The sequence below is a fragment of the Schistocerca serialis genome, chromosome 1 (assembly GCF_023864345.2).
Source record: "Schistocerca serialis cubense isolate TAMUIC-IGC-003099 chromosome 1, iqSchSeri2.2, whole genome shotgun sequence".
Taxonomy (NCBI): domain Eukaryota; kingdom Metazoa; phylum Arthropoda; class Insecta; order Orthoptera; family Acrididae; genus Schistocerca; species Schistocerca serialis.
This window is the reverse complement of record NC_064638.1, coordinates 1,124,938,464-1,124,959,237: the sequence shown is the minus strand read 5'-3', so window position 1 is coordinate 1,124,959,237 and position 20,774 is coordinate 1,124,938,464. Positions and strand designations below refer to the sequence as shown.

The following is a 20,774-nucleotide window of genomic DNA, read 5'->3' as shown; positions in this document are numbered from 1 at the left end:
ATGTAGTCTAATAAATGAACATAAACAAAACTGTGGCGATTTTATCATAGAATCTGTAGTACCAAACATGCACTACTGGCCATTAAAATTGCTACACCACGAAGATGACGTGCTACAGACGCGAAATTTAACCGAGAGGAAGAAGATGATGTGATATGCAAATGATTAGCTTTTCAGAGCATTCACACAGGGTTGGCGCCGGTGGCGACACCTACAACGTCCTGACATGAAGAAAGTTTCCAACCGATTTCTCATACACAAACAACAGTTGACCGGCGTTGCCTGGTGAAACGTTGTTGTGATGCCTCGTGTAATGAGGAGAAATGCGTACCATCACGTTTCCGACTTTGATAAAGATCAGATTGTAGCCTATCGCGATTGCGGTTTGTCGTATCGTGGCATTGCTGCTCTCGTTGGTCGAGATCCTATGACTGTTAGCAGAATATGGAATCGGTGGGTTCAGGAGGGTAATACGGAACGCCGTGCTGGATCCCAACGGCCTCGTACCACTAGCAGTCGAGATGACAGGCACCTTATCCGCATGGCTGTAACGGATCGTGCAGCCACGTCTCGATCCCAGAGTCAACAGATGGGGACGTTTGCAAGACAACAACCATCTGCACGAACAGTTCGACGACGTTTGCAGCAGCGTGGACTATCAGCTCGGAGACCACGGCTGCGGTTACCCTTGACGCTGCATCACAGACAGGAGCGCCTGCGATGGTGTACTGAACGACGAACCTGCGTGCAAGAATGGCAAAACGTAATTTTTTCGGATGAATCCAGGTTCTGTTTACAGCATCATGATGGTCGCATCGGTGTTTGGCGACTTCGTAGTGAACGCACATTGGAAGCATGTATTCGTCATCGCCATACTGGTGTATCACCCGGAGTGATGGTATGGGGTGCCATTGGTTACATGTCTCGGTCACCTCTTGTTCGCAGTGATGGCACTCTGAACAGTGGACGTTACATTTCAGATGTGTTACGACCCGTGGCTCTACCCTTCATTCAATCCCTACGAAACCTTACATTTCAGCAGCATAATGCACGACCGCATGTTGCAGGTCCTGTACGGGCCTTTCTGGATACAGAAAATGTTCAACTGCTGCCCTGGCCAGCACATTCTCCAGATCTCTCACCAACTGAAAATGTCTGGTCAATGGTGGCCGAGCAACTGGCTCGTCACAATACGCCAGTCACTATTATTGATGAACTGTGGTATCGTGTTGAAGCTGCATGGGCAGCTGTACCTGTACACGCCATCCAAGCTCTGTTTGACTCAATGCCCAGGCGTATCAAGGCAGTTATTACGGCCAGAGGTGGTTGTTCTGGGTACAGATTTCTCAGGATCTATGCACCCAATTTGCGTGAAAATGTAATCACATGTCAGTTCTAGTATAATACATTTGTCCAATGAATACTCGTTTATCATCTGCATTTCTTCGTGGTGTAGCAATTTTAACGGCCAGTAATGTAGTACGAGGGGTGTTCAGTAGGTAATGCAACACATTTTTTTCTCGGATAATTTCGGCTCAAAAATGTGGTATTTGTTATGGGACATTTTGGAATATTTCCGCTTCAGTCCCCACAGTTTCATTAAGTTCCGAAATGTGGCGGCGCTACACTTCGGTCTCAAAGTGGCGTCTGTAAGGGGCGTTCCAAGCAGAGGGCTGTCATAGAGTTTGTATTGTTTAAAAACCAGAACATCGCAGATATTCACAGGCGCTTGCAGAATGTTTATGGAGACCTGGCAGTGAACAAAAGCACAGTGAGTCGTTGTGCGAGGCGTCTGTTAAAGCTCGTGCATACGAGTGCGATTTCCCTCATGGCGGCCGGTCGCACACAGCTGTGATTCCTGCAATGTTGTAGCGTGCGGACTTCAGAGTATTCGTCAACACAAAAATGCAAACGAACTTCTTCTCCAAGACAACCCAAAGGCTCATAAGCCAGCACACGAGAGGAGCTCACAAAACTTCATTGGAGTGTTCTTCCTCATCCACCCACAGCCCGGATCTCGCACACTCGGACTTCCATTTATTTGGCCCAATGAAGCGTGCACTCTGATGGGAGCAGTACGTGGATGATGTGGAGGTCACTGATGTAGCAAGACATTGGCTCTGACATCGACCAGTAGAGGGGTAGCATTTGAGCATACTGGCCCTCCCAATGTGGTGCCGTAAGACCATCACTTTCAACGGATATTATGTTGAAAAATAGGGTTTTGGAGCCGAAACAACGGAGAATAATACGGTGTACTGGAATCCTGAGCCGGCCTTTGTGGCCGAGCGGTTCTAGGTGCTTCAGTCCGGAACCGCGCTGCTGCTACGGTCACAAGTTCGAATCCTGCCTCGGGCATGTTTGTGTCTGATGTCCTTCGGTTAGTCAGATTTAACTAGTTCTAAGTCTAGGGGACTGATGACCTCAGATGTTAAGTCCCATAGAACTCAGAGCCATTTGAACCATTTTTTTAAATCGTGAATAAAACCAACCTGCTTTCAGAAAGAAATGTTTAAGATTTAGAATGTGTTGCATTACTTATCGAATGACCCTTGTAGTAGTAGCTAGATAGCTGCTTAAAGGTTTAATAGTTTCGTAATGGTAGAAGATAACTTTTACCTGTATTGTTTTTTTTTTGGTTGTAATTTCCGGTATTATTTGTAGTATTGTTGAAGTTTTAACATTAACGTCAATAACTGCTGGAAAAAATTGTATACCCATTTAGAGGTTTCCAATTCACTCAATATTTAATGCTGCAACAGTGCGTATGGTGTACATAAAATGATTACATTCACAGTTGAATATTACAAGCGGTTCTGAGGCACCATTTATCGACCCGTGCTGAACGACCCATTTTATTATGTGGTGTAGCCTCCATGGGCGGCAATGCGGCCGCTGATTCTGGCATTCAGTCTATCGCACATATGGCGAATATTGTCCTGGGATATGTTATTCCACGCCTGCTCGACCTGTTCACACAGTTCTGTTAAGAGCAGTATGTTGACGAGTCACACGAGTCATATGCCACATGTGTGCGATCGGAGATCTACATCTGCATCTACATGATTACTCTGAAATTCACATTTAAGTGCTTGGCAGAGGGTTCATCGAACCACAATCATACTATCTCTCTACCATTCCACTCCCGAACAGCGCGCGGGAAAAACGAACACCTAAACCTTTCTGTTCGAGCTCTGATTTCTCTTACTTTATTTTGATGATCATTCCTACCTATGTAAGTTGAGCTCAACAAAATATTTTCGCATTCGGAAGAACTATCAGTTTCATAAGTCACAGCTGCAAAATACTAACACGAATTCTTTACAGACGAATGGAAAAACTAGTAGAAGCCAATCTCGGGGAAGATCAGTTTGGATTCCGTAGAAACACTGGAACACGTGAGGCAATACTGACCTTACGACTTATCTTAGAAGAAAGATTAAGGAAAGGCAAACCTACGTTTCTAGCATTTGTAGACTTAGAGAAAGCTTTTGACAATGTTGACTGGAATACTCTCTTTCAAATTCTAAAGGTGGCAGGGGTAAAATACAGGGAGCGAAAGGCTATTTACAATTTGTACAGAAACCAGATGGCAGTTATAAGAGTCGAGGGACATGAAAGGGAAGCAGTGGTTAGGAAGGGAGTGAGACAGGGTTGTAGCCTCTCCCCGATGTTGTTCAATCTGTATATTGAGCAAGCAGTAAAGGAAACAAAAGAAAAATTCAGAGTAGGTATTAAAATTCATGGAGAAGAAATAAAGACTTTTAGGTTCGCCGATGACATTGTAATTCTCTCAGAGACAGCAAAGGACTTGGAAGAGCAGTTGAATGGAATGGACAGTGTCTTGAAAGGAGGATATAAGATGAACATCAACAAAAGCAAAACAAGGATAATGGAATGTAGTCTAATTAAGTCGGGTGATGCTGAGGGAATTAGATTAGGAAATGAGGCACTTAAAGTAGTAAAGGAGTTTTGCTATTTGGGTAGCAAAATAACTGATGATGGTCGAAGTAGAGAGGATATAAAATGTAGGCTGACAATGGCAAGGAAAGCGTTTCTGAGGAAGAGAAATTTGTTAACTTCCAGTATTGATTTAAGAGTCAGGAAGTCATTTCTGAAAGTTTCGTATGGAGTGTAGCCATGTATGGAAGTGAAACATGGACGATAAATAGTTTGGACAAGAAGAGAATAGAAGCTTTCGAAATGTGGTGCTACAGAAGAATGCTTAAGATTAGATGGGTAGATCACATAACTAATGAGGAAGTATTGAATAGGATTGGGGAGAAGAGAAGTTTGTGGCACAACTTGACCAGAAGAAGGGATCGGTTGGTAGGACATGTTCTGAGGCATCAAGGGATCACCAATTTAGTATTGGAGGGCAGCGTGGAGGGTAAAAATCGTAGAGGGAGACGAAGAGATGAATACACTAAGCAGATTCAGAAGGATGTAAGTTGCAGTAGGTACTGGGAGATGAAAAAGCTTGCACAGGATAGAGTAGCATGGAGAGCTGCATCAAACCAGTCTCAGGACTGAAGACCACAACAACAACAACAACAACAAGAGAAAGTTGGTGACTGAAATTTCGTAAATAGATCTCTCCGCGACGAAAAAGTCTTTGCTTTAATGACTTCCATCCCAACTTGCGTATCATATCTGTCACACTCTCTCTCCTATTACGTGATAATACAAAACGAGCTGCCCTTTTTTTGCACCCTTTCGATGTCCTCTGTCAATCCCACCTGGTAAGGATCCCACACCGCGCAGCAATATTCTAACAGAGGACGAACGAGTGTAGTGTAAGCTGTCTCTTTAGTGGACTTCTTGCATCTTCTAAGTGTCCTGCCAATGAAACTCAACCTTTGGCTCGCCTTCCCCACAATATTATCTATGTGGTCTTTCCAGCTGAAGTTGTTCGTAATTTTAGCACCCAAGGTACTTAGTTGAATTGACAGCCTTGAGAATTGTACTATTTATCGAGTAATCGAATTCCAACGGATTTATTTTGGAACTCATGTGGATCACCTCACACTTTTCGTTATTTAGCGTCAACTGCCACCTGCCACACCATACAGCAATCTTTTCTAAATCGCTTTGCAACTGATACTGGTCTTCGGATGACCTTACTAGACGGTAAATTACAGCATCATCTGCGAACAACCTCAGAGAACTGCTCAGATTGTCACCCAGGTCATTTATATAGATCAGGAACAGCAGAGGTCCCAGGACGCTGCCCTGGGTAACACCTGATATCACTTCAGTTTTACACGATGATTTGCCGTCTATTACTACGAACTGCAACCTTCCTGATAGGAAATCACGAATCTAGTCGCACAATTGAGACGATACCTCATAGGCCCGCAGCTTGATTAGAAGTCGCTTGTGAGGAACGGTGTTAAAAGCTTTCCGGAAATCTAGAAATACGGAATCAACTTGAGATCCCCCTGTCAATAGCGGCCATTACTTCGTGCGAATAAAGAGCTAGCTGCGTTGCACAAGAATGATGTTTTCTGAAACCATGCAGATTCCGTATCAATAGATCGTTCCCTTCGAGGTTATTCATGATGTGTGAATACAGTACATCCTCCAAAACCCTACTGCAAACCGACGTCAATGATATAGGTCTGTACTTCGATGGATTACTCCTACTTCCCTTCTTAAACACTGGTGCAACCTGCGCAATTTTCCAATCTGTAGGTACAGATCTATCGGTGAGCGAGCGGTTTTATATGATTGCTAAGTAGGGAGCTATTGTATCAGCGTAATCTGAACGGAACCTAATCGGTATACAATCTGGACCTGAAGGCTTGCCCGTATCAAGCGATTTGAGTTGCTTCGCAACCCCTAAGGTATCTACTTCTATGAAACTCATGCTAGCAGCTGTTCGTGTTTCAAATTCTGGAATATTCCATTCGTCTTCCCTGGTGCTGGCCAGAGAATTTGCTGGACGTCTAGCAGAGCAGCTGAGTTTCACGGACAGTGTGAGGGAGAGCTTATCCCATTGGAACAACACATCACCTTCATGTTGCAGGAATGGCAAATGGACGGGTCGAACAACATTCTGCACATACTGAGCGCTGGTTAGCATGCCATCCAAAAACAACAAAGGTGAACGAGAGTTGTAGCTTACAGCAGCGCAGACCTGAGGCCTTGGACGAAAGCACTATGCGAGACAGCCCTCAACAGGTCTGTGTCGTATGCGCAAACGACCATCATTTGTGTGCAGGCAGAATCTGCATTCACCGTTGAAGACCACGGGGCACCATCTTACAAAGATTCTCTGACGGCACCAGTCGAGCCGAGCACGTTGATGCTGTGGTGTGACTCAAAGACGGGCTAGAGGTGTGAGTGAGCGTAATCCAACTGCTAATAACGGATTGCGGCGGTTCGTGTTGACACGTCTGTGCTCACTTGGCTCAAATGGCTCTGAGCACTACGCGACTTAACTTCTGAGTTCATCAGTCGCCTAGAACTTAGAACTAATTAAACCTAACTAACCTAAGGACATCACACACATCCATGCCGGAGGCAGGATTCGAACCTGCGACCGTAGCGGTCACGCGATTTCAGACTGAAGCGCCTAGAACCGCACGGCCACAACGGCCGGCTCTGTGCTCACTCCTCTTATCTGTGCTGTCATAGCTGTACGATCTGCCACTGATGCCCTTACAATGCGACGATGCTGACGGGCGTCTGTGCTGCATGAACGTCCAGAACCACGTCTATGGATAAGAGAATTTTCACGTGTCACTGAAACCAGCATCGTTGCACAACTGACGCAGCACGTCCAACTTGTGTGAGAATTCTCCAAAAGGGCAGTCCAACCACTCGGGAGACCACAATGTCACCTCTTTCGAGCTCGCTCAGTTGGCTGTAGGAAGCACGATTAAATCTCCATGGCATGGTTGTCTGCTTGCTACACACGTCTGCATCGGATTGAGCCTTCTCTCTGTGAGCGTTGCCTATTAGAGAGTAGACTCAGATGGCGCTCTGCTAGCTGTGCCATTAAGCTATCTGCTGGCGGACGATGTTTAAACCATTATCAGAACACCTAGGTGGGATATGCTGTCATCGGATGAAAATCTGTCTCGTCTTTCAAGGTGTACTAATTTCCATTTCTGGCAGTGTAATTAATACTATTCTCTGTGTTAGACAGGACGGCCGCCAGAGTACATTAGTGATGTTTGTGATACAGTTGTTCCCAAGACTGGTAAGGTATATACGAGGCTTAAACAGCGTCAGATATTGAGTGATCACTGTGAAGGACTCTGACCGTGCGTTCGTGTGAGGCAGCTTTATCAGCAAGTGACAGAATTTGGAAGAGGGCCCATTGTAGGTCTCCATTTGGCAACCTGGTCTTATCGTGCAATATCCAGTTTTGTGGAGGACTCGTATGTAACAGTGGCCTAATACTGGACTGCACTAGAGCCTGGGGATGGGCCGGTGTACTCGTCGTCAAGGACTGGGTTCAGCATAGCCGAAAACAACGTCAAGAAGGAAGCAGTCGACCTAGAGAGTATTTGTCACAAAGGCACGCAGAACCCCGGATTCATCATTATCATCGGTTCGACATCCAACTGATAGTTCAGTGACGACAAGCGCCTTTAATAGGCAGCTCACAGAAAGGGACTACCACTGACCTCTGTAAACCAACAAGCCTGTTTGCAGCGGTGTCGGGTATATTCGGCCTGGAATTGACTGGAGTAGAACTATCTTCAGTGATGAGACCTAGTTGGAACTGAGGCCTGATGACCGGCGAAGACGTGTCTGGAGACGCCCTGGACAGCAGTGCAGTACCAACCTGTCATCCGTCATACGGCCCGACAACCAGGAGTCTTGGTCTGGGCTGCCATTTTTTGTCATTGCAGGAACCCTTTGTTTGTCATCCGCAGCGTTGTTATAACACAGAAGTACGTCGACAACATTCTGCACCCAGTTTTGTTGCCCTTCATGGCAAGCCATCCTGCGCTTACATTTCAGTAACACAATGCCCACCCACGCAAGGAAGAGTTTGTACTGCTTGTCTTCGTGCTTGCCAAACGCTACGTCGGCCAACAGGGTCACTGGATCTCTGCAATTTGAGCATTGGGGGCAGGGTCCTCCTATCACCTAGAGATTTTCAGGATCTAACGAGCCAGGTGGACAGAATTTGGCACGATATCCCTCAGGAGAACATACAACAAATCAGTGAGTGCCAAGCCGAATAATTGCTTCCATCAGGGCCAGAGGTGGACTGACTCGTTACTCACTTGTTCAGTTTGTGAAGCTCTCTCTCTTGAATAAATCAACCAACTTTTGTGAAATTATAATCATTTCTTCGTCTGTTCATGTATATCACATATGGCTATTTCCGCCCCATTCGGATAATTCATTTGGGGTTCTTCTTTCTTTGTCTTAGAGTGTATTTGTCGTCATGATTCCAGTCGATCAAGTCCGAACGCCGCAAAGCACGACCACCATATTGAGCACCGAGCACAGTGTAACACCATTTCTACGCCTGTGCGGGACGACCTCGGACTTGCAATAACTCTCCCAGTGTCAGTATCACGGACATCAAGGACAAATTACAACAGTTGTGGGCCATCTTGGCTCAGGAGAGCATTCAATGGTTTTATGAACCCTTTCCCAACCGAACCAGTGCGTTTAACCAGACCAGAGTGTGTGCAACGTCATACTGAAAAGTGTGCTCATACTGCCAAGTGCTTTGTAAATTTGACTTCATTTTGTAAACACTGAAGTAACAATACATAACATTTTAACTTCTACATCTACATCTACATACATACTCTGCAATCCACCATACGGTGCTTGGCGGAGGGTACCTCGTACCATAACTAGCATCTTCTCTCCCTGTTCCACTCCCAAACAAAACGAGGGAAAAATGACCGCCTATACGCCTTTGTACGAGCCCTAATCTCTCTTATCTTATCTTTGTGGTCTTTCCCCGAAATGTAAGTTGGCGGCAGTAAAATTGTACTGCAGTCAGCCTCAAATGCTGATTCTCTAAAGTTCCTCAGTAGCGATTCACGAAAAGAACGCCTCCTTTCCTCTAGAGACTCCCACCCGAGTTCCTGAAGCATTTCCGTAACACTCGCGTGATGATCAAACCTACCAGTAACAAATCTAGTAGCCCGCCTCTGAATTGCTTCTATATCCTCCCTCAATCCGACCTGATAGGGATCCCAAACGCTCGAGCAGTACTCAAGAATAGGTCGTATTAGTGTTTTATAAGCGGTCTCCTTTACAGATGAACCACATCTTCCCAAAATTCTACCAATGAACCAAAGACGACTATCCGCCTTACCCACAACTGCCATTACATGCTCGTCCCACTTCATATCGCTCTGCAATGTTACGCCCAAATATTTAATCGACGTCATTGTGTCAAGCGCTACACTATTAACGGAGTATTCAAACATTACAGGATTCTTTTCCTATTCATCAGCATTAATTTACATTTATCTATATTTAGAGTTAGCTGCCATTCGTACACCAATCACAAATCCTGTCCAAGTCATCTTTTATCCTCCTACAGTCACTCAACGGCGACACCCTCGCGTACACCACAGCATCATCAGCAAACAGCCGCACATTGCTATCCACCCTATCCAAAAAATCATTTATGTAGATAGAAAACAACAGCGGACCTACCACACTTCCCTGGGGCGCTCCAGATGATATCCTCACCTCCGAAGAACACTTCCGAAGTTTCATTTCGTTTCCTCCTATCCGCCTGAATACTTCACTTTTTTGTCTACTTTTTATTATCCACAAAAATGTGAGTTTTATATCCTATGTTAGCTTCCCAGATAGTCGGCTGTAATTGTGTGAAGAACAAATAAATGAACACACGATATGAGCCGCAGAATCTGACAAATCATTACTTGAAGAGATACTACCTTTGTGACTGAATTTAGGACGTCTTGTCATATGGAATTCAACAAGTCGTTCTTGACAACTCAGGGTACGTCAGAGCAGTGTTGTAGGATCATTATTGTCCACGATACGTACGGAAGATGTGGTGATCAACGCAGAAAATTCCGTGGCGTTTTTCGCATCTGATGATGTATATCGAATAGTCGAAAAGTGCTGGAGAAAGCAAATTCCAGGCTCGTATTAGTTGGAACAAACTTAAGGAACTGTAATCATCCAACAAAGAGGAAGTTTAGAAAACCCTCGTTCCATCAGTACACGTATATTAATAAAGGATTCGGAGGAGATCGAAATAATAGCGGCTCTTTGCGTTCACGGTTTCGTTATATAAACGCGAGAGCATTACGGAGGTGCACATCCAGCCCCAGTGGCAAACGCTGCAAGAGAGGCGTCGTGCATCGCTGTGTGGTTTCTGTTAAACGTTTAAGCCCCAAGAAGAGTTAGAAAACGTATTGCTTCGTCTTTGCCACAACACGTTAAAGGAGAATGCAACGAAAGTCACAGAAATCCGAGCTCATTCAAAGGCAATTTGACACATCATTCTTCCGAAACACAATTCCACATTGGAACGGGAAAGGGGGTATTTCTCTAGATGCAATTTCTCCATCCACAGAAGAGCGAAGTGTTACTATTATGTTCAAACGTGTGAACTACTCACCACTGACATAAGTCACTCAAAAACACGTTTTATGAAACATTTACTTACGGGACATGAAATCCATGTTGCACTCCTGCACGTCGAATGGGTAGGGCCGGAAATCAAAACTGCATTTCATGACGATGGTAGCCCTGGAAAACAGCAGATATTTACACTATAGGCAGACAGTACAGATTTTAGACGCAGCTTGCACTCCTCAACATCAGACTCTTTAAATTTATAGTGAGGAAGTAATGATCATTACATATTAATACAGAAGATCACTGAATATTACACTTGCAAACTGATATCATTCATTGTTCTTGATTGTACACTTGTTACTTAAGTGGGTGACGATTGCCCAGCGGCCGTCTCTTTGGTAGGTTTAAATCTCGTTACATTACAGCAGTCCTGACAAAACTCTACCATCTGGTGAGCAAGATGTATGAAACAGGCAAAATACCCTCAGACTTCAAGAAGAATATAATCATTCCAATCCCAAAGAAAGCAGGTGTTGACAGATGTGAAAATTACCGAACTATCAGTTTAATAAGCCACAGCTGCAAAATAATAACACGAATTCTTTACAGACGAATGGAAAAACTAGTAGAAGCCGACCTCGGGGAAGATCAGTTTGGATTCTGTAGAAATACTGGAACACGTGAGGCAATACTGACCTAACGACTTATCTTAGAAGAAAGATTAAGGAAAGGCAAACCTACGTTTCTAGCATTTGTAGACTTAGAGAAAGCTTTTGACAACGTTAACTGGAATACTCTCTTTCAAATTCTGAAGGTGGCAGGGGCAAAATACAGGGAGCGAAAGGCTATTTACAATTTGTACAGAAACCAGATGGCAGTTAATAAGAGTCGAGGGACATGAAAGGGAAGCAGTGGTTGGGAAAGGAGTGAGACAGGGTTGTAGCCCCTCCCCAATGTTATTCAATCTGTATATTGAGCAAGCAGTAAAGAAATCAAAAGAAAAATTTGGAGTAGGTATTAAAATCCATGGAGAAAGAAATAAAAACTTTGAGGTTCGCCGATGACATTGTAATTCTCTCAGACACAGCAAAGGACTTCGAAGAGCAGTTGAATGGAATGGACAGTGTCTTGAAAGGAGGGTATAAGATGAACATCAACAAAAGCAAAACGAGGATAATGGAATGTAGTCGAATTAAGTCGGGTGATGCTGACGGAATTAGATTAGGAAATGAGACACTTAAAGTAGTAAAGGAGTTTTGCTATTTGGGGAGCAAAATAACTGATGATAGCCGAAGTAGAGAGGATATAAAATGTAGACTGGCAATGGCAAGGAAAGCGTTTCTGAAGAAGAGAAATTTGCTAACATCGAGTATAGATTTAAGTGTCAGGAAGTCATTTCTGAAAGTATTTGTATGGAGTGTAGCCATGTATGGAAGTGAAACATGGACGATAAATAGTTTGGACAAGAAGAGAATAGAAGCTTTCGAAATGTGGTGCTACAGAAGAATACTGAAGATTAGATGGGTAGATCACATAACTAATGGGGAAGTATTGAATAGAATTGGGGAGAAGAGAAGTTTGTGGCACAACTTGACCAGAAGAAGGGATCGGTTGGTAGGACATGTTCTGAGGCATCAAGGGATCACCAATTTAGTATTGGAGGGCAGCGTGGAGGGTAAAAATCGTAGAGGGAGACCAAGAGATGAATACACTAAGCAGATTCAGAAGGATGTAGACTGCAGTAGGTACTGGGAGATGAAGAAGCTTTCACAGGATATAGTGGCATGGAGAGCTGCATCAAACCAGTCTCAGGACTGAAGACCACAACAACAACAACATTACAGTTTTCCCACATTGGTGATTTAACTTGGAAGGCACTGTGCTTTTACTTTTTACTCATTTTATACAATATCAAGCTTAGCAGTTTAATAATATGGTAACTACTGCTTGTAAGGGAGTGTTTTACGTGGTTCTCTGGAAATGTTCTCTTTCTTGATTTCAAAGAAACAAGGTATGTTAAGTTCTGTTCAATAATGGGAAAATCGCCAAAATCAAATCTTTTGCGTAGTCATGTGGCGGTAATTGGGATTGCTTGCAGATGGGCTTTTAAACGATAAGACACAATTTCTTAGTCTATCGAAGCAATTATCGGCTGCTTTATGAATACCTGTCAATCCAACGCTCGAAGACCATTTTTTCTATTTTGGTTTGGTCTTTGGCTATTTGCAGGCTCAGTGGATCACACTTTCGTAAAATCGCTTCGATGTGGCAAGCGCTAGTAAGTTCCAAACACTATTCATACTCTCACTGAAAGTACGGCTGCACGGCAGCCATTTACAGAATTACATTTGTAATTTAATCTGTAGCCACACTATAACTTAATAATGCAATCCTAGAGTTAGTTTTGACCGTTATGACCTATTCCCCATGTCCTTACTAGCGAAAGTATGTCAATGTCTAGTATGGGGCACTGTTTTGATAATGTTGCTCACTAACCCTCCCCCCCTCCCCCTCACCCCCGTCTGGTTGGAGAACTGGTTCTATCACTGGACTTGAGATCTTGAAGTTGTATCCAAACACCCATATGCTATTCATATTTCACTATTTATTGTGGTTATCCGAAAGGTGTTTTGTCTTTATTTGGGCTCTTACAGAAACTTGTCATTAGTTCTGCCTTTTGGGACTTAGCGATGATTAGGCCTATTGAGCTGCCATTGTCTTCACATCCGATGGCGTGATCCTGTTGTGGGCACGTGGAGACACTGTAACAATAGAATTTTATAATGTAGTGTCATACGATCTTGACACATGTGGCAGCTGTTACGCGGCACAAAGATAAAATTAAAAGCATCGATCGAAGCCGTGCTCTACAAACGTTAGTCACGCCTGTTTTATCATTAGCTTAGTATGCATTAGTGTACTGGTGATAAGTTTGTGATCCATTAAAAAAACACGACGAACCGAACTCACACGAAGAAAGCTTTTCGCGGAAACCTGGCTTTCACATTACTATTAGAAAAATCACTCTTTTTAGAGCTACAGTTACTTTCGTTGCTTGATATTTCTCCAAAACGATAGTTTCTTTACCCCTGTTGTCCCTCTCATCTGCAGTTTGACCAACCTGTCTGCCAATTTCGGAAGGCCCATCATCAGACATCTGTAAACTCACCCAGGAATTCACACTCACTCCAAGCAGTTGTATGCGATTGTTACATTGCCAACACATTTAATGGATGTCAATATATCCAAAGTTTTTCATTAATGCTCTTTTCGCATACTATGCGTTCCGCCATTCTCAGAGATGAAGACGAAGTCACTTTGATACTCAACTAAATTAGAAAAAAGTCATTGTCACTCTTCATTGGCCCGTCTTAGCCATAATAAAGAAACTTCCATTTTGAAAAAGTGCTGATGTAATGTGTGCAGTGTGGACAGTGACCAACGATGTGACTCAGATGAGTACTGTAAGTTTTTTGGTAAAATATGATTACTGTATGCATGAACTAGTTAATTTTTTAAAGGACTGCTTCCTTTTTCAGTTCACGTGACATGTCTATTACCAGTCTGTAAATGATCTATGGATAAATAAACAATTGACTAGCTAACAAAACGAAGTCGATGCAATACCTCTAATGAACTCACTGTAAATGATATTCTAAGTCTTCAAGAAAGACGAAGGTAAAGAAAGTTTAATTACATAATCTTCTAATACATCCAAAAATACCTAAGCAAACTCTTACACCCACAACTAACTAACTAACAAAACGAAATCGGTACTGTATCTGTAATGAACTCACTGTGAATGATGCACTAAGTTTTCAATAAAGACGAATGAAAAGAACATTTAATCCCACCGTCCTCTAATATACCCAAAACACGTGACCAAACTCTTACTATTAAACGATGTGACTTTGTCTTATCAATCATGGACCTTACTCTCATACCAACACTTTCCAAAAAAGGCTAACAGGCAAGAAAACTGGAAATGTCAAACAAGCCTCCTGATCCAAGACATCGTTTCCACTTTACACGAAAAATACTTTTCCATTAGCGTCATATGGGACAAATATGCCACGCGGGACGATATTGCCTGATATTGAAAACGATTATTTTTGGCCCTCTGTCAAGATCTTGAAGTAACCAATAGAGAAGCCACTTTTTGCAAAGCACGCAAAATGCATCCGGAAAACCTAAGAATGCGAGGGCAACTGATATTTCATATTCAGTGTCCTATTCTGCGGAATCGTTCACAACTTGCAGATGGCCCATTGTACTATATCTACTTCTAAAGTTGACTTTTCCTCTATCTGATTAAAATCTAGCGCATCTTACAGCGGTTAGTGATGATTTTAGAATATTTTGTATATTTCTGAGAGGAGGCTGGTGGGTCTGCAGTTTTTTATGTCATTTCTGTCTTCTGTTGTTAGGCACATGATGTGGTATTCCTTTCACAATGTACTTATAATCCCTGACGCCTGAATACATAAAATAGCCACACGTACAGCATAAAAGGTTTTTTCACATTTCCCCATTAATAGTTATGATTTTTTTAAATACATCGAGAGATGGATCTTACACGTGCTTTCATGTCGAATCTCGCTTTGTGCTCGTTAATTATTTGGTGCCTCAACTTTTCGTTTAAAATTCAATAAACATATGGGGCAGATTTTTAATTTGAAAGATCATGCAGGAGATGGTCTGAATCCTGATTAACTAATAATTTGATAATAAGTTACGTGATGTATGTTCCTGTGGCACCAGCATGAATCGTCGAAAGAACCATCAACCGATGGATTTTTAAATATCAAAAACCCGCAATGACTAAATGTGAACTTTTTACATCGTGCTTGTGGCTTGTTGTTGTACTCAATCTACACTACTGGCCATTAAAATTGCTACACCACGAGTATGACGTGCTACAGACGCGAAATTTAACCGACAGGAAGAAGATCCTGTGATATGCAAATGATTAGCTTTTCAGAGCATTCACACAAAGTTGGCGCCGGTGGCGACACCTACAACATGCTGACATGAGGAAACTTTCCAACCGATTTCTCATACACAAACAGCAGTTGACCGGCGTTGCCTGGTGAAGCGTTGTTGTGATGCCTCGTGTAAGGAGGAGAAATGCGTACCATCACGTTCCCGACTTTGATAAAGATCGGATTGTAGCATATCGCGATTATGGTTTATCGTATCGCGACATTGCTGCTCGCGTTGGTCGAGATCCAATGACTGTTAGCAGAATATGGAATCGGTGGGTTCAAGAGGGTAATACGGAACGCCGTGCTGGACCCCAACGGCCTCGTATCACTAGCAGTCGAGATGACAGGCATCTTATCCGCATGGCTGTAACGGATTGTGCAGCCACGTCTCGATCCCTGAGTCAACAGATGAGGACGTTTTGCAAGAAAACGACCATCTGCACGAACAGTTCGACGACGTTTGCAGCAGCACGGACTATCAGCTCGAAGACCATGACTGCGGTTACCTTCGACCTTGCATCGCAGACAGGAGCGCCTCCGGTGGTGTACTCAATGACGAATGTGGGTGCACGAATGGCAAAACGTCATGTTTTCGGATGAATCCAGGTTCTGTTTACAGCATCATGATGGTCGCATCCGTGTTTGGCGACATCGCTGTGAACGCACATTGGAAGCGTGTATTCGTCATCGCCATACTGGCATATCACCCGGCGTGATGGTATGGGGTACCATTGGTTACACGTCTCGGTCACCTCTTGTTCGCATTGACGGCACTTTGAACAGTGGACGTTACATTTCAGATGTGTTACGACCCGTGGCTCTACCCTTCATTCGATCCCTGCGAAACCCTACATTTCAGAAGGATAATGCACGATCGCATGTTGCGGGCGTTTCTGGATACAGAAAATGTTCGACTGCTGCCCTGGCCAGCACATTTTCCAGATCTCTCACCAATTGAAAACGTCTGGTCAATAGTGGCCGAGTAACCGGCTCGTCACAATACGCCAGTCACTACTCTTGATGAACTGTGGTATCGTGTTGAAGCTGCATGGGCAGCTGTACCTGTATACGCCGGCCAAGCTCTGTTTGACTCAATGCCCAGGCGTATCAAGGCCGTTATTACGGCCAGAGGTGGTTGTTTTGCGTACTGATTTCTCAGGATCTATGCTCCCAAATTGCGTGAAACTGTAATCACATGTCAGTTCTACTATAATATATTTGTCCAATGAATACCCATTTATCATCTGCATTTCTTCTTGGTGTAGCAATTTTAATGGCCAGTTGTGTATAATCCGCACAAATCTACTACAGCCACATTTTTCATCACGTTCCTTATCTTGATTAAGTATATGTGTTTCTAATTCACCCTCCCCCCTACGAAATTCACAAACTTTTAAGGAATTTTGCGGCAACAGCATATACTGTTTTATCCCTATCATTAGTTGCTGCACCTCTGGTATGTTAACCAGTGTGATATAACGTAATTTTGTTTTGTTTTCTTAACACTTCTTTTTTCGTTATTTTGTCTTAACAGATTTTCATTGCACCTTACTTTATACAGGGTGTAAGCAATAACTGTTTACATCGTACTATAGTGGTGTTGCAGACGTCGAGACTAACAAATTGATATAGGACGCTTGTGGTATACCAAGCCGGAGAACACCGTGAAACTGACCTATAAAAGCGAGCTAAGCTACGGCGCACGCGCACCACACGAGATTCGGCTAAAGTCGTCCTTTAATATTGAAAATCCCTCGTTCTTCCACTTAGAAAATGTAAGACTGATGTCTGAGCAAATTTTAACTGATGCTATTGTGAATTTTAGCAGCGTAAAATTAACAATTAAATCGTTTCGTTTGTTTGGTTTTGTTACTACTAAACTACTATGCTTGCATGCGTTACGTTTAGATGGTACTGTAAACGTAATTAGTTGTTGCATAGCGTTTACAGAGGTCTTCTTCCTTTCATTACCGTCACGGCAAAGTTTAAATTAATAATGTTAACGAAATACCCAATAAAACTGAGGCCGTAAGAGGACGAGAGGGTACTGAAAACAACGTGCCGCGCATGCGCTGAAGCTTAGGCGACTTAACCGGCTTGATAGATCGCAAGTGCCCTGTATCAAATTTTTCGTCTCTACTCCCCCAAGACCACTGTGGGAGATTGTAAACAGTTATCATTTACACCCTAAATTCCATTATCCACAACAATATAAATGCTTCAATACTGCCATTTCGTAACACCAGCCAAATCAGCTCATTAACTTTTGAAGGAAAAATACGAGGTGTGTGATAAAAGTAACGAGAGTACCAATGTTTTTATTTTTTTTATTTTTTATTTTTTGTTTCAAACAACAATGTTGTCCCCTTCAAAGTAGCTCCCTTCGGCAGCTATACTACGGCGTAGTCGTTGTTTCCAGTCTTGAGAGCAGCGCCGAAAGCTTCAACTGGTAAGGCCTTTAACATGTCGATCACGTTCTCCAGAGTCCCAGAATGACGTCCTTTTAAGACATTTTTCATTTTCTGGAAAAGGAAAAAAGTCACAAGGACTCCGATTAGGAGAATAGGTGGGCTGTGGAACAACAGGAATGCATTCTGAGACACAAAATTCCTCGATGGAAGTGACCATGTGGCAGTGGATGTTGTTGTGACGTAGCATCCACTTGTCTGCAATATCCGGTCTCTCTCGATTCACTCTTTTCCTGAGCCTTTCAAGGACATCTTCGTAAAACACTTGGTTGACCGTTTATCCTGGAGGAAGAAATTCGTTTTGCACGGTAACCCTATTGTCAAAAAAGCCAATTAGCATTGTTTTGATCTTTGATTTCCTCAATCGACCTATTTTCGGCCGAGGAGACGTCCCAGTGTGCCACTCCTCACTTTTACCGCTTTGTCTCACTGAACCATTCTTGGTCACTGGCATTCCGCTCAAGAACATCAACGCAAACCTTTCTTCAATAGTCCTTCTGCTTGGTTATGAGTTTTTTCGACACCATTTTGGCACAAATCTTTCATATGTGCAAAACTTCGGTCAAAATTTTATGTACGGAGAAAGTGTTTAAGTTTAACAGGTCACACATCATCATTATTGTTAAACGTCGGTCTGATCTTACAAGAGCACGCACACGTTCCAGGTTTTCGTCGGTTTTTTATGTTGAAGGTCTCCCTGAACGAGGTTCTTCTTCACCTTGTCCTCGGTGTCCCAAATACGATTTTTGTCAGCGAAAAACTAGTGCTCTTTATAAGGAATGTTCCCCATAAACCTGCTTCAACTTTGCAAAGGTCACCCTCGCGGATTCCCCAAGTTTAACACAAAACCTGATGGCCTAACGTTGCTCTAAATTCCGCTGTTCCATTTTCGCAATACACAACAAAAACGCAACTTCACTGATGGGGCTCTCAAAAACCACGTGATGGCTGTACGGAGCTGAAACTCGGACTGATGATCTGGCAGGAATGAAGACACTGGTCTGCACAAGTAGAAAAACGTTGCCAGATCGCTCGCAGTGTTATCAGTATTATTACTTTTCTCACACACCTCGTGTAAGTGATCAGTATTCGAAGTTTTTGAAAATGCCTGTATTTTAACCATTTTTGAATATTTATGACAACTGCTGTTACGTTTTATATGAAACCAATGGGCAGAACGGAGTCTGTAGTGTGTACTGCTGGCAGATCATCCTATAACCCATGAGACTGAGAAAGATGAAATGAAAAAAATCGATGTTAATAGCCTACTGTCACTAAAGTAGCGTGGCTGGCGACACTCACGAAGTAAGAGGGAGATCTGTGAATGAGATGAGACAAGTCCTCTTCACAGTGTATAGTTAATGCTTGTGGGATATTTATGGCGGCTCTCCTTCGAACAGCATTTTCTGGAGTTGAGAACAAGCGGGCAGTTTGGTCATTTAACAGTAAATCTCGCAGTTCACGTTTGGGGCTTCGAAACCACGTGAAGTTGGTGCAGACAATGCTTTCGGTCAAACAGACGTAAAAACTGCCTACCTGGCTCTACCTGTTAGGCTCCTCTAGCTACGGTAGGGGCAGGGACATAAGACAAATGAAAGTCTCCTAGCCAAGGTGTTTCGACAAAGTCGTGAACGCACTTTGTGAACAGGAATGGTGACCGTAAATATTCGCGAGTTTCCATGTTCACTGTGGACCGGATACTATCGAGGAAGCCATCAGCTGGTGTCATCCCTCTGCTTGCTGTGTTTTTTGGAGAGCCTCAGGCCTTAGAGAGAATTTTAGAACGAAATGCAATATTTATGGCAGCTCTGAATGGTATATGTTGGAACACAAAAGCACTTCACTTAGTTTAGCTGAGGCCCCTTTGCGGACACACTGTAACTTTCGGCCCATACAGATAATGATCTCTATGAGAAATGTGTTGTTCACTTTAGGCCTAAACTAAATTCAAAACACTCTGCCTAAAGTGGTTGTGGGAAGAAAATGGTTCAAATGGCTCTAAGCACTATGGGAGTTAACATCTGAGGTCATCAGTTTCCTAGACTTAGAACTACTTAAACCTAACTAACCTAAGGACATCACACACATCCATGTCCGAGGCAGGACTCGAACCTGTAACCGTAGAAGCAGCGTGGTTCCGGACTGAAGCGCCTAGAACAGCTCGGCCACAGGGGCCGGCGGTTGTGGGAAGAAAACAAGTCAGGAGCACAATGCCTTCTCTCTCTGCACGGGACTTAATGAGTCAGGGATTTGCTGCTTCTCCAGTAAAGAGAAGACTATTATTAACTTTTATTGGGATTGGCGATGGGTAGAGGAGACAAGTTAGAGGAGGGGGGGGGGCAATTACGTGAATCCTTTTGGAGAGTTAACGAAGGTTTGATGGAAAGGGAGGAGTGGAGAAACTGGGTCTCCTAGTTCAGACACCCACCTGGAGAGATTCTGGTCTTGACTCTTGTTATGCGTGGGTTGATCTTAGGACAATCGTCCTGAGCGTGACTTTGCACTGGCATTCGTCTTGACTGGGGGGTCTGTGCTGAGGACTTAGCTGTACGGACAGTTTAGACCTCAATCACCTCAGACAATTCGCTTTGCTGAGGGCAGTCTTATTTGTGTCAGGTCTATTGTCTTGACGTTTGATCTCCATGTGCGCACTGACGTACAAGTGAGTCAGATTCGTCCACGGTATGATCGGTTAGAGGGAGTATCACACGTCGGAATTTGACGAGATTTCAGGTCTCCATTAGAGAGTAATTGAAATCCGTCTAACAGATCG

The 20,774-nt window shown here is 43.4% G+C and overlaps 1 protein-coding gene across 1 annotated transcript in view; it reads right to left on the bottom strand.

The window, feature by feature from the left end:
* LOC126455817 (gamma-aminobutyric acid receptor subunit delta-like) overlaps window positions 1-20,774 on the bottom strand; it is a 194,669-nt gene that overhangs the window by 35,965 nt on the left and 137,930 nt on the right. Inside the window, exon 4 of the mRNA XM_050091582.1 lies at window positions 10,637-10,719. Coding sequence (XP_049947539.1) covers window positions 10,637-10,719 — 83 coding nt within the window. The remainder of the gene's footprint in view (window positions 1-10,636; window positions 10,720-20,774) is intronic.